The 14,758-nt window shown below is 38.6% G+C and overlaps 1 protein-coding gene across 11 annotated transcripts in view; it reads left to right on the forward strand.

Annotated features, from left to right (window-relative positions):
- The window catches only part of PUM2 (pumilio RNA binding family member 2), a 107,856-nt gene extending 93,676 nt beyond the window's left edge, over positions 1–14,180 (forward strand). For 6 of the 11 annotated variants that reach the window (XM_060233518.1, XM_060233520.1, XM_060233521.1 and 3 more), the window contains 8 exons: positions 2,154–2,421; positions 3,137–3,266; positions 4,714–4,848; positions 5,019–5,156; positions 7,159–7,284; positions 7,868–7,989; positions 9,591–9,783; positions 12,294–14,180. In XM_060233518.1, the coding sequence (XP_060089501.1) occupies positions 2,154–2,421; positions 3,137–3,266; positions 4,714–4,848; positions 5,019–5,156; positions 7,159–7,284; positions 7,868–7,989; positions 9,591–9,783; positions 12,294–12,425 (1,244 nt within the window). In that variant the 3' untranslated portion in view covers positions 12,426–14,180. The remainder of the gene's footprint in view (positions 1–2,153; positions 2,422–3,136; positions 3,267–4,713; positions 4,849–5,018; positions 5,157–7,158; positions 7,285–7,867; positions 7,990–9,590; positions 9,784–12,293) is intronic. The other 5 variants (XM_060233522.1, XM_060233523.1, XM_060233516.1 and 2 more) reach the window with 1 other exon arrangement.
- Positions 14,181–14,758: the final 578 nt, after the last annotated feature.

The following is a 14,758-nucleotide window of genomic DNA, read 5'->3' on the forward strand; positions in this document are numbered from 1 at the left end:
TCCTTATGTATTTGTTATGCCTTGATTGTGTGCGCTGATAAAACTATAAAGTGGATAGGAACTTAATTCTTGTTTCTCAAAAACACCCATCACTGTTATGGCTGGAAATAGGACTTTTTGTGAAAATTAAATGTGTGTGTGTGTACATATACATACACACGCACGCACATAGTTTTTTAGATGGTATACTTGAAACACTGGAATGGCAATTCTGTACTCTTCTTAAGCAAACTTGGCTGCCACCTAGTGGCTGTGAAAATATTTCCATGCTCTTCCTGGTTGCCTGTTCCCAGATTGCAGCCAATATTTTGATGTCCATATCAATAGCACTGCAGAATAAGCTTCCTCTGCATTCTAGGATAATATGAATAGTGGATCATATCATTTTTTCACCATCAGAAAAGAAGGCAGAAGAAATCTTTGGGACGTAGTCTGACATTCAAAGTTTCTTCATTATGTCCCTCTCTTTTCTCGGAATGTTTAAGTGAATGCAAAACTAATGTTAATTTTCATATTACTTGTTTATCATTTATCTCTTCAATGTTTCTGAAAATAGAGGCAGTTTATAGAACCTAAAAATAATGGCCGAAGAGTTTGAGGAGTTTGAATAGTTTATAACAATGTCATAGTATGTTTTAACTCAGTTTAATGTGAATCCATCTCATGAATTTATTTTGATTTTTAAAGTTGTTCCTTAGTCTAGTAAATATTGTATATATTCCCCTTTAATTGAATACATTATATAAGGCAGTAAACATAGTGATTTACAATGAAGGAATATCCCAAATTCTGTAAATTATTTTTAATTATTTGGAATGTTTCTGTTTCTCTACAATAACTTGATTTAGCGACGTTGTAATTTATTGATGAGATAACATCTTGGATTGTTTTGATTATACTTCAGTATTATTTAAATTCATGTTAAGTAGACTTATAACTACAGTATGATTTTTGTAGTTAGGATTCACTTCTCATTTCTTCTAAACAAGCATTCACTTCTTAAACATTTATATTGAAGTGCTATGCTATGGGTTGGATCCACACCATTGCCTCTGGTGGGAGGGGAGGAAGCATTTTCAATGGATTCTTCTCTCCAGCCCCTTGCACATTCCATATCATTCTCAGGCCCTTGTCATTCAGAAGTCCTTTCTTGGGGGGGGCAGTGCATGGGGGCTACAGTAGGAAAGGGAAGGCAGGAGGACCCCATTCCATGATCTTGTCCTGCATTTCAAGTAGATGTTAGATTTGCCATACATTCATATTCCACACAGCTAGCTCTGGATTGGCTTGACCTGTTGCTTTATAGGGCTGATTCCATGCTAGGTCAAACTAGTAGATGCTTGCCTTACAGTATTTTAAGAAATACTGAAGAAACAATATAGTTTTTTTAAGAAACAATATAGTTTTTTTTAAGAAACAATATAGTTTTTGCTTAAACTGTATGTAATGCATTGACTCATTAAGTGCTGGCTACTTAACACGGTTAAAAGTCTTGGTGGAAAGTATGCTATTTTCATAGCTCCCTCCACTGACAACTTCTTTGGTAGGGAAAGAGGTGAGGACTCATGTTAGTTTAGAAGCTGTTATGGAGCAGCTACTTGCAGTTTCTAGGGTAGTGGTAGCAAAGCAGCATATTAGTTTGAACTTTGGAAATTTTACTTTAACAGTTCTTCTTAACCATAACTTTTATACACTTTCTAGGTTCTCAAGTATTTCCTATGCAATAGTGAGTTAGAGGCAAGGCTCTTTTGGAGGAAGGCAAATCCAAGTTAACAAGCTGTGGAGTAGTATGTAGTTGTACTCTGATGTAATGTGATATGATCCTTGGAGAGACTTGGAAAGGGTAGTTGGAGTGTGTGCTTTAATTCATGTGGCTGGCCTGGCACTAACAACAAGCTACAAGAAATTAAGTTTCCGTGGTGTGAAGAGCACTGATTTTGAAAAGTCAGGTGCAGGGCTCTTGTTTTATGTTAGCACTGTCTCAGTTTTGGTACTTCCTTCCATCAGTAAGATTTGCTTGTTCCCTTCTGGAAATTAAGTGAAAACAGCATGTAAAAAGACACTTTCTTATTCTATCCTTCCCTAGCTCTAGTATAACTTTAGTATTTATAGCATATTTTAAAATTCTTACTGACAGAGCTACTTCGTTGTAGGAGGACTGACCAATGGTAGTGGTCGTTATATATCTGCCGCACCTGGAGCAGAAGCAAAGTATCGCAGTGCAGCAAGTACCTCCAGTCTCTTTAGCTCCAGCAGCCAGTTGTTTCCTCCCTCGCGTCTTCGTTACAGTAGGTCTGATATCATGCCTTCTGGACGTAGCCGATTATTGGAAGATTTCCGAAACAATCGTTTTCCCAATCTTCAACTGCGAGATCTGGTTGGGCACATAGTTGAGTTTTCACGAGACCAGCATGGTTCTAGGTAAGCATTTGTGACAATGAGAGACAGAGTACCCTTACGAAAATAAGTTATTTCTTCCACTATATCTAGAAGGAAACGTCACTTAATTTCTGTCAGTTTAATATTAAACAATACTTCTGTGATTACCATGGAATTACAAACTCCCTCTTTCTGACAAGATCAGTATGAGATGAGACTTGGTTAGTCACTGTCTATCCTGATTTCATCCTACAGAAATGGATGACTCTAATGTTGTTTATGCTCTAGCTATGCTAAAAAGTATTGTTAGGGTAGGAAAAAGAAGGGATTTCATTTACTTCTGAAAAACAAACATTCTGATTAATAATGGAAATCTTAGTGGAAGCCATGCATTGTTTTATGGCTGTCTCAAAGCTTGCCTTTGCTGATGTTGAAAGGTAGTTGTCCAACATTTTCCATAATGTTTTTTTAAAAAAACTGATTGACTTTGTGGTTTGCACAGGGTGGCAGGAGAGGGAAGGGAGAAAGAGTGTGTCCCCTTGGAGAGGAAAAAGATGTGTAGGGACGAGCAATGACCAAATAAGAGGGTGTGCTCATAGAAAAACTATTCAATTAAAAATGTCCCATTCCCTCATTAAAAACAAATGCTGGCTTTTGTGTGGTCTTCAGCATTTGTTTAAGTTTTTGCTGTGACCATCAATACCTTTAGAGATTTTACAGTATTTTATAGTAGCATGTACATTTTTGTTGCTCATAGGTTTATCCAGCAGAAGCTAGAAAGAGCTACTCCAGCAGAGCGCCAAATGGTATTCAGTGAAATTCTGCAAGCAGCATATCAGTTGATGACTGATGTGTTTGGAAACTATGTCATACAGAAGTTCTTTGAGGTGAGTGTGCATGGAAAGAGGGTTGCTGTATAAAACTTCATCCTAACAGAAGGTGGTCTGGGTCCTTGCATACAAATCTTACCAGAGGCATGTGACAATCTCTGCTGCAAATTTTGTAAAAAGTTGTATAGAGAGATTTAAATGTACATTGGCTTAATTGATTTGCAAATTGCATCTTAAACTTCTTCGTGAAAATAGTATTTGGAGATGGTCACACTTAAAATCTGGTCAAAATTGGTACAATTAAAATAATTTTAAAAATTAAAGCACTGTAAGTTGAATTGAGAATTTCAGTGTAGGATGTAGTTTCAGAACAGCTTTCAAAGAAATCTTATCTATAATCTTAGGTACCAAATAAATAACTCTTATGTTTTACTAATCTTTTTTGCTGTGTTAATACCAAAAATGACTCCTTATTTGTAGAACTACTACTAGAGTGGGGAGGGGATATTATTTGCTTTCAGAGAACTAGTTAGTTGGGCATCTGAGAAATCAGCCTTTGTGGTCTTTCTGGAGGTGTGGGAGTAAGTCTGGAGAAGCTTGTATACTTGCTGTCTCACTTTGCTCTCTGGATAGAAGTGAGCAGCTGAATGGAGACTTGCAGTTGTCTCAGTTTCTCTCTGTTGTAAGGGAACATTCAGTCTTTTCCTACTGAAGGACAGTATAGATCAGGGATGGCCAAACTTGCTTAACATAAGAGCCACATGGAATAAACCTCAGATGTTTGAGAGCCACAAGACTTGAATGTCTGATGTCTGAAAGCCACAAGACAGGAAGGAAAGAAGAGAGAAAAATAGGTTGGGGGGGGGAGGGAAAGGTAGAAAGAACTTTAATTGTAAATGCATTCTCCAAGTTGCCAGCTGGTCTGGAGAACTGATTTAAAGAGATAAAGGCTTTTTTTCAAGCTGGCCGACAGGGTGGTGGGGGCTTCAAGAGTCACACAATATGTGTAAGAGCCACATGTGGTTCCCCGCACTTTGGTCACCCCTGATAGAGATGAATAGGCACTTGGGAGAAGAATAGTTCCCCAAGTACAACTTTAAGTATGTGGACCAGATGCATACAAATACTGCCCACCTGTTCTGAAATCATTGCATCTTTACATGGCATACAAGAATAGTGAGTTTCATTTTATTTCCTTTTTGTTGTTGTGGTTCATTTCCAAGTGTTGACTATTAAAATTGATGGTGGGCGGTGCTCCCTCTAAAAAAACTCTGATCTAGTTCACACTAACTCAGCTTAGAGGGAACACTGATGGTGGGACCATTGGGACTTTTTGGTGGTCCAGCTGATGTCTGAGATCCATAGTATTCTTGTGATGCATTGTGTATTTCTATGGTTATATTTTTGAGGTTGTAAAACAGTTGCATAGCTATCCCTTTTGTTCTGTCCTTCAGGATCTCATGTTTTTCTGCTTTTCATAATAGTACCTTCATTTTTCTTATAGTTTGGAAGCATTGACCAGAAGCTAGCACTTGCAACACGCATCCGTGGTCATGTTCTCCCATTAGCACTCCAGATGTATGGTTGTCGTGTCATTCAGAAAGCACTAGAGTCTATCTCACCTGACCAGCAGGTAATTGTAAGTTAGAACAATATTTTTGTATTTTATAAAATATTATTTTCTTTGCATTGTTGTGAAACATGCTTGCAATGAAACTTTGCATTCTTTATTGAAATTATTCATGTTAGAAGAGAATAATTTGGGGGGGAAAGTGCGTCGGACTTGTTAATGCTTTCCTCCTCTTGTAGAATGAAATGGTGAAAGAGCTGGATGGCCATGTCCTGAAATGTGTGAAGGATCAAAATGGAAACCATGTGGTACAGAAGTGTATTGAATGTGTCCAGCCACAATCACTCCAATTTATTATTGATGCTTTCAAAGGACAGGTAAATTAGTTTCCAGTTGCTTTCTTTGACTTCATGAACATTGATTGCTCTCCATAATTGCATGCTGTAGCTAATATTGCCAGAAATCATAGCAAATGTTAACATAGAATACAGTTTGACTCTGGTTATGTGACTCTGGTTATGTAATTTTGTTTTCGCACAGAACTAGTAATCATTTGGTTTATTTTGTGAAGAAACTGGTGACAAGGGTAGGAAACATAATTTGAGGAAAAGGAGAAGAACCTGATTCATACCCTTTTATTCTGTCTAGAAAATTTCCCTTTGAGGTAACCAAATTTATATAGCAGGAGCTAAATTCCCCTTTCTCTTGCCTCTTCTCTCATCTCACTAATAGAACAATTATGCAGTCCTTTATCTCCTCCTCTTATTTTTTTTAAAGGCAAAGGAAAATATTTTAATGGAGAGGTCATGGTGGGGCCAGCATTGGGAGAGGCTATGCAAGGCCTTTTGGCAAAGGTGCCGCTTGCAGCCTGCCCTGGAGCTTGCGACTGGCCTTGCCAGGAGTGAAGTCCCATGTGTACCAAGGGCACAAGGCAAACTCACCTTTCTGGCTGTCCACCTGCAGTGGGATTCTTTTAACCACACTCCCCCTCCCCAGGCAAAAGCTGACGGATGAAAGAGAAGGGCTGTTTTCATAAATGGTACTTTGAGAGTTCTTTTATTTTTCTTTCTTTCTTTGTGCTTCTTGCCTTAGGTAGTGATACAGAAATGGGGTATCTTAATGCAGTTGAAGGATGGCTTGCCTCTGCTACATGGGGGCCTGACAATAGTAAAACAGGACAAACCTCAACCCAGGCTATGAATGTTTTCTTAGGCCCTTGCTAGATGGGAGAGGAAGGCTTGTGAATGCACTTCCCCTTCTCTTTTTAATAGCAAGGCCCAGTCACATCCAGACAAGAGTGAGAGGGCATTTTGGCTTCTTTTGTATGATCTTGATCACCCTTCCCCATTTTTACCCCACAGTGGGGGAAAGTGCTAGGGATGCCAACTCTGGCTTAGACCTGGGGAGGGAGCTCAGGAATTCTATGACTCACTCTAGAGCACAGAAATTGTTATTGCCTTTATTTTAACTTACAAGTATGTTAATTATTATTTATAAGTATAAGCATGACAGTCTTGTACAGTTGTAAATGGACAGACACATAACGGCTGCCCCACAAGAGAAAAAATAAGCCCCACAAGCCAAAAAGTCCTGGCTACGGGCCTGCACTGGGACTTAATGACACTGGCATCAAGAATACCCTATGCCACTTCGTAGGCAATCTACATATGTGATGTTTCTGTTCAAAGGGTTGCAGAATTCTCTTCTTTTCTGCCAAAGAAGCTTAAGAGCCATACTTTGTGCACCGCCACTCAGTGTAGGAAAACATCTTGCTTGCTTTTTTTTTTTTTTTTGAAAGTGGTCTATATGTAGTCAGTATTTGGAATCTCCACACTAATCATGATAGGGTGATGGTGGATTGGTTCTGTATCAGGGAAGTAAAGGCCCTTCCCTTGTCTGAGATACTGCTTCACTTACCTCAGGCTTCTCCCAGGTATGTGAGATGAGTTCTTTGGTAGTTCTGTTGAATACTTTCCCATATGCTCATCCGTTTTGCTGTGTGTGGGCTGTTCCTGAACAAGCAGTTAGAGGGAAGTTCCTGTGTTAGGAAAGTCATTGATTTTGTTTCATTGCTCTAAACATATTACAACATGCAGTGGGAAATGAGTTTTATAAAAATATGAACTTAAGGACCTTCCCACAGTGATATAGGGGGGATCCAGATGCAGGTATAAGTTGTCTCATCACAGGGGAAACAAGAGTTCCCGTGCCAGATGCTACACAGTGGATTCCAAAATGGAAAGCAGGAAACATCCCTCCCTCCCTCCCCCTCAAGTTCTATGTTGTGTTTTTTTTTTCAAGAACTGGAGCTCTAGTCTTCATGTCTATGGAGCAGGACAGATCTATAGTAGTGAATAACTGCAATCCTGTTGTTTTAAGGTGTTTGTGCTTTCAACTCATCCTTATGGCTGCAGAGTAATTCAGCGTATTCTGGAGCATTGCACTGCTGAGCAAACTTTGCCCATTTTAGAAGAACTGCATCAGCATACAGAACAGCTTGTGCAGGTTTGTGTATACTTTGATATATGATGACTGCAAAATATTTTGTATAAATGTGAGCAGAAGATAGGTTGAGCATTAGAAGCACATTCTAAAGAAAATGTCATATCTTTTCCAATTATATTTTAGGTTTTGATTCAGAATTTATCTTACACATGATTGTTTTGCCCATAAGATATTGTGATGTCATGTGTATAAATGGTCAGTAGATTATTTGATTTTTGATTTTGATTTATTCAGTTTTTAGCCTTCCCTTCCTGTGATGATCTCTTCTTTGTGTAAGCCAGTTGAATTTTTCCAAAAGTGTATGTGTTTAGTACATTTTTATCCACCTGTTCCTCCTCAGAGTGGCTTACATGGTTCTCCCCCCCCCCCCCACTCTGTTTACCCACACAACAACCATGTGTGGTAGGTTAGGATGAGAGTTAGATATTGTTCCAGGGTAGCCCAACAAGCTTCATGGAACAGTAGTTATTTGAACCTGGGTCTCTCAGATACCAGTTCACATTCGAACAATAACGCTATGCCATTTCAGCACTATAAATCAGCAAGTGTAGCAAAAGCTAACTTAAAATTGTTTTACTTTCAGGATCAATATGGAAATTATGTTATTCAACATGTGCTGGAACATGGGCGTCCTGAAGACAAGAGTAAAATTGTTTCTGAAATCAGAGGAAAAGTTCTAACACTAAGTCAACATAAATTTGCCAGGTATGAATGGTCACAGTTGTGGATCCTAGGTTGCATTGCATAAGCAGGTCCTCCAGTTTTCTTCAATATCCTTGCAGCCCCCATTTTTACCAAGGGTCCGTCAGTTCTTAATAGTTTTGCAGGGAGCACCATATAATAGTCAGAGTGGCAGAGATGTATTCTACAAGCAGACTTTGCAATTACTTGGATCCAATGCAGGACCTTATTTATTTATTTTTTTATGTTAGGCATTGAATGATTTTTGCTTTAAACTTCTCATGTACTTTATCCAAAATATCTTTTTTCTGGCTGCCATCACATGGTCCCTACAGTCCATACCTAAGGTTGATTTCATCTCTGTCCACTAGGGAATAAAATCTCTTTTCAGTAAAATATATTTGGTTGGAACTGAACAAGGGGACACTTCCAACTTCCTTCCTTTCTCCTGCCTCCATAGTAGATGGTCGCAGGTTCCAGGTGGAAGTGCAAAGCAACTTGAAGTCTTGTGCTGCTGTCTTACACTTCAGTGCCTGGAAGATGACCTTGCTTCCAGGTGACTCATATGGCAGCATTGAAAAGAAATAAATGTTGGAATAAATGGTTTAAATAAAATGAAGCATTATATCCTGCCTTTAATGCAGGGATTGAAGACTAATAGCAAAAAGTTCTTTTGGGGTGAGTAGTGGAAAACTCCCCCCCCCCCCCCCCAAAAAAAAGCATACTCTTAAAGTCTCTTCTCCCTGAAGAACTTTCCTTTGCCACTGATTCTTGAAGCATGTTGCCTCAGGGAAAAGTGCTCAGGAAGAAGGACTGCAAAGGGGTACATCAAACCAAGGAAGATATTTTGTAATTTCCTGAACAAGTTTGCTGTAAGTTGTGTTATGTAGAGCTTGGGTAGATGCTTGTTTAAATGCAGATCTGCCATGACATCTAGCTTGGCCATCAGATGTTTACCAAATTGAAATTTGGGGACTTCTCTTTATATTACCATTGTGGCATGGGAGCTGCTGGAGTGTTGTCCAGTGGGCAGACATGGGTATGCTGGCCATTCCCCCTGCCTCCAGATGATCAAGAGGTCTGCATAGAGGAAGTACCATGTATACACCCGCTCCCTGTGATCAGCAGCAGTGGTTTTGGAATGCTGCTGATGAGGTTGTGTGTTTGGACACTTCTTGCATGTGTTAGCCCTCTGCAGACCACTTTGTGATTGTGACAGGGCTGGGCCAGCACACGTGTGCTGTTCCTTCCTTCTGCTCAGCGAGTGGCCATGCAAACAGGACATCTTCATAGGGCTTCCGTGTGGCTCAGAAACCCTAGGAACATGAGAACAATCAACACTAGTATCACCTTTCCACAGGTCCAGGTAGTGTTAGTGTGTACACAGGCAGTTCAGGTCTGATGGGATGCAAAGATGGAGCTTGTAGTAAGTGGTGTCCATGCTGCAAAGGCTAATTTAAGAACAGAGCCCAGTGGAACTGAGATTAGCATGGTGTAATGAACATTATGGTAATTAAAGCCGTACTGCTATTTGTTATTCGAATGCTTTGAGTTAAATTGAAGCAGTATAAAATATATTGAATTTTTTTCTGTTAATGAAAAACCTTGTAATTTTTGTTTTGTAGTAATGTGGTGGAAAAATGTGTAACTCATGCATCTCGTGCTGAAAGAGCTTTACTAATTGATGAGGTGTGTTGCCAGAACGATGGTCCTCACAGTGCCTTATACACAATGATGAAGGACCAGTATGCAAACTACGTTGTTCAGAAGATGATTGATATGGCTGAACCTGCTCAGCGTAAGATTATAATGCACAAGGTAACTGGACGCTTCTGCTTTGGAGACTGGAAGAGTTGGTTGTCTTTTGAATTTAGACAAAAAAACGTTCAGGCACTTTAACAACGCACACTCATTATAGCATAATCTTTGTGAACTAGAACCCATTGTGCTGTTGTTTGTTGTGGGGCATGTTCTTGTGCAACAAGGAGCTTTCTAATGACTTTACATGCCTAGTGCTGGAGGGTTGTGCTCTGCAATAGAAGACGTGAGTAGGAAGATACATAATCTAAGCCTATCACTAGAATCAGCCATAATCGCACTTGGCTTCACATTTGTTCTTCAAAATCTGTGACAGTTGTATCTTGATACACTTTTCTGAATAGTAATCTTTCTATATTAGGCTTAGAGTCTAAAAAAAATTGTAGGTAGAGCTCTGTTTATGAAATAGTTCTTCCCCTTTCTTGCTACCCCCAGTCCTATCCCCAAAAGGGGCTCTTGCCTTCTGGAAACACTTTGGCAATAACGTGGGGTTCAGTGCAGGAGGGAAAAATTGACTAAAATTCACTGTTTTTGCAAACACAAGCGTCTTTCTGAAGAATCTAGCCTGAAATTTTCTATCACCAATTTTGTAATAAAAACTAATTTTATACAAAATAACTTTCAGATTTTTGTTTCGGAGTAGTTTGAGGTTAAGTTTATTATGGTGAGTGGTAAATCTGCAGTACTTCTGTCCTAAGCTCTGCTCATGATTGCAGCGGAAGCTGGGTTCAGGTAGCCAGTTCAAGGTTGACTCAGCCTTCCATCCTTCTCAGGTCGGTAAAATGAGTAACCAGCTTGCTGAGGGGAAAGTGTAAATTACTGGGGAAGGCAATGGCAAACCACCCCGTAAAAGGTCTGCCGTGAAAGCATTGTGAAAGCAATGTAACCCCAGAGTTGGAAACAACTGGTGCTTGCACAGGGGACTATCTTTACCTTTTTTATTTACTGTATGTGTTGACTTCCAAATGTTCTTTCTTAATGTGTTAGAATTCTGATATATGGCCCTTATCAATCTTACTATGCAGGTGCTTCCTATTGTGTGAAATAATATTCCCTACATAATTAAGCAAGGGTTGCCTCATATAGGATATCCTAGCATTTCTCTCTAACTTTAAAAACATTAACCCAAACTTTATGCCAAGACACACTTGCGCCACTTAGGACAGAAAGTCTCTCTCTTAATGCCTGTTCATTTAGGCACATCATGCTACTGCTCAGATATGTTTGGGCAAATGAACCTATCATTTCCAAGTTCTGCAGGGTCATTTCTTCATGATGGTATTTTGTATATTTGAATTCAGAAGTAAATGTTGATACTACTCTAGGCAGTAATTGGCTTCTGTGGGTTGTGATACTGTTCGGGAGGAGATGGAGTTGTGGAAAGGAGGGAAAGAGGAAAGGGAGAGAGCCTGGATCCTGCGCTCTGTGTGTGTTCATGTGGATTAGAGAACTTGGCTCCTTGCCACCACACATCCTATTGAACTCTATACTCTCAAGGAATGCTGCCACCACTAAGAAATACAGGTGACCTTAAGTCATATCTGTCCCCTCTCATTGATTTGAGCTTGTGTGTGTAAAAGCTATCTGCATCTCTGTGAAGCATTCCTCTTCTTCTGTTTGGGTGGCCCTGTGACCATGAGTACAGCCAAGGTCTTCAAACTCAGCTGGCCCTAAAATATTACCTTCATGACAGAAGCAGGCTTCAGGTCCCATGCAAACTGGAGGCAAAAATTTATTACTGTAATTGCAAGAGATCCCTTTTCCTGCTCAAATGTGTTCTATTTGACTGCTCCCTGTACAATATGCAGCAAGTTCTCATCAAGCTGTTCTTAAGACTTAAAAACCGTGACTGTCTTCAAATGTACTGCTGTGAAGGAAGGGGCCTTATAAGAGGAAGTCAAGGGGCTGGCTGGGTGTGCTTCTGTTTGTGTCACGTGGCCTGTCTTGCTTGCTCCTTCCCTCCCAAAATGCAGAAGAGTAGCTTTACAACATACATCAATAGAAGGAGAAAATCCATTCTGCCCCTAGCAAGGAGTTCTTTCTGGCATTACATAACACCTTCCTCAAGGGCATAGTAAGACACCTCTAGATGTTCCAGGTCTGTCTGTTGCCCATGTCAGCATACTTCTATGGAACATGTTCTTTACAGGCAAAGCTAGGCTGTTCGCTACCTCAGTGGCATAATACTTCATTCTATTCTTATTTGTTTTAGACAGCTGACAGATTTTTGCAGTTAATATTATGCCCAAAGGTAGAGGGAAAAACACTTAGTTAAATTGCCCTTATAAAATGTTCTTACTATCAACCAAAATGTTTAGTTTGAACGTGTCCTTCGGCTGGGGTCACCTTAAATGTTACTTGTCACTTGCAGTATTGAAAGTTCTAGAACATTGATATGAGTTCATAAATATTGATGGCAAACTAGCAGAGACCCTAAATAATTCATCTTAAGGCACTCTGTTTTAACAGCTGGGAATATTTCAGTAAAATGTAGATTTTTCTTGTTACAGATTCGGCCTCATATTACAACCCTGCGTAAATATACCTACGGCAAACACATCCTTGCCAAGCTGGAGAAGTATTACCTGAAGAACAGTGCTGATCTGGGGCCAGTTGGGGGGCCACCAAATGGAATGCTTTAAAGACAAATTCAAGCAGCCGTCTGGGAGATAAATTTTATTGTGAATGATCAAAACACACAACTTAACTGAAAATGTTGTGTTTTTTTAAAAAAAATCTATTTATTGACTTTTCATCCATTTGTAAAAATTTTATTCATGTGTATATTTTTGGGGAATGAATTGCAACATATTGCCATTTCGTATCAGAGACCTATCAGATTGCATGGCTCACAAAGCACAGAATGCCTGTAAATGATGTACCTATCAGAATAGCTCTCACATTTTGTAAATTTTTACCTTGTAAAGTCACTGAATAAAATAGTTTTTAAAGGGAAAAAAAGTACAGTATTCTTTTAATATACTGGCTTACAATCTGGTAGGTCTACCCAACACCACAGCACAACATGTTTATATAGTTGTATATAAAATTAGTTTTCATTTCTTCCCTCTGTGTGAAACCTTTTTTATAACTGTTGAAAATAGAGCAATTACGTAATTATTATTTAATACGTTCCAGAATGTTAAGTTCTGTATTTTGGTGGTTCACAATTTGTAATCCAAATAGCAATCGGGGCACTAAAAATACCAGTAAGAATGATAAAATGTGAACATTAAGGGATAGTTTCTACCTTTTTAAATCACAGTGCCCTTTTTTCTCTAGCAATGTATAAAAGATGTGTATATACTTAAATATTTAATTGATGTGAAGGGTAGGGAAATAAAATCAAGGTGGTACTTCTGTACAGCAGTGTACTGTCTGGGGAAATACGTAACTTGCATTGAATCAACAGGCAGACTGCCAGTGCAAGAGAAGCGTGTGTGTTGCTTTGCATATATAACTAAGACAGGATTTGAAAATGTTGAGCATATGTTTTGTGTTCATGGTCGGTGCAAACCATGGGTGTTTAGTGGAAGAGGGAAAAGGGGCCACTGAAACTTGATAGCTCAACATCTAAAGCATGATTAAATATTCAGATAGCTTTTTGCTTCCTTATAAATATAAACATTGTATAAGTATAGTTAATAGATGTAAGTTTACAGTTTGTAAACAACTTTTGTTTTCAATGTTTTATGAGCTTTGCTAATTGAGTAGTGATGCTTACCTTTGGTTGTACAGATGTACATTTGTAAACCTTCATGCTGTAAATGTAATTTGTTTTACCCCTTTTGGGAAGAAGATTTGCATTTTAGTGTATATTCATATCCCGTCCCTTATTGCCCTGACATAGTGTTGTATAATGTAAATTTATTTCAGGAAAATCAAGACTGATTTTTAAAAAATTCTATCTTTATATGGTTTCAAAAATATGAACCAGCTTTCTTTTATCTATTGTGAGAAACTTTTTTGTTTATAACCTAAATATTCTGTTAATATGGACATTTTGGGAAATTATTCAGCTTAAATATGAGAATAAACACAAATTAACGGACTGAAATGCTACCACACCAGACCAGTGCTTCTTCCATCTTAAATGTGGCACGATTTGTTTTTGTACAGAAGAGTACTGTATTTTTGAACAGCTTGTTTCATCCTAAAGCAAATATGTATGATACTGTCAATTTTTCTCTGAACATGACACTGTAACAGTAAGATAAAGATGTACATTTACAAGCGGCCTTATGTACATTTCCCAGTTTCCTTTTTAAGGCAGAATTGTTGACCACATGTGTATAATTAAAATCCTTTTTAATCCTTTGCCTATGAAAATATTTTGAAAAGAAGCTTACTTTGTATATTCAGTTTCTGAAAGATAAAATGTTTTGTATTTTGTTCAAGTCAGCATTTTGTGTAAACCCTTCTTCATTTTGAGGGCGTAAGATAAGTGCTTCGTCTAAGTGGCTGGAGGTAGTGATTGGACTAGACCATATGAAGGCTTTTTGTGGGAACGGAAGAATGACAGCTCATATATACAGTGCTTTTTATCACATCGCCTACAGATCATTGCATCTCTTGCTATGGTGTGGCTCAACACAGGCTCCCTTAATGTGTGAATTTTAAATGTATGTCATATTTAAATTTATTTGGTATGATATCCTCCTTTTTCTTCTATATACCTTTTACAATCCCAAATTAATGATAGTATTTATATAAATTTGTTTTCCGATAGAAATAGAAATCTAATATTCTGCATTGGATTTTCATCAAATCTCTGTCTTACTTTCTCAATTCACTACTTCATTGGGGCTGGGGAAAGGAGGGTCATTGCATTCTATCATATAAAATGATCCTTACAGCCTTAAAACAATTCAGTATTGTTTGATGCCTAAGTCTGCTGAAGGCCCTTTGGCTGGCTAAATGGGATATTTACGCTCTCTTCTGTTACATGATTGAGGTTTTCCCTAATCAATTTTAT

Source organism: Heteronotia binoei, chromosome 1, assembly GCF_032191835.1.
Source record: "Heteronotia binoei isolate CCM8104 ecotype False Entrance Well chromosome 1, APGP_CSIRO_Hbin_v1, whole genome shotgun sequence".
Taxonomy (NCBI): domain Eukaryota; kingdom Metazoa; phylum Chordata; class Lepidosauria; order Squamata; family Gekkonidae; genus Heteronotia; species Heteronotia binoei.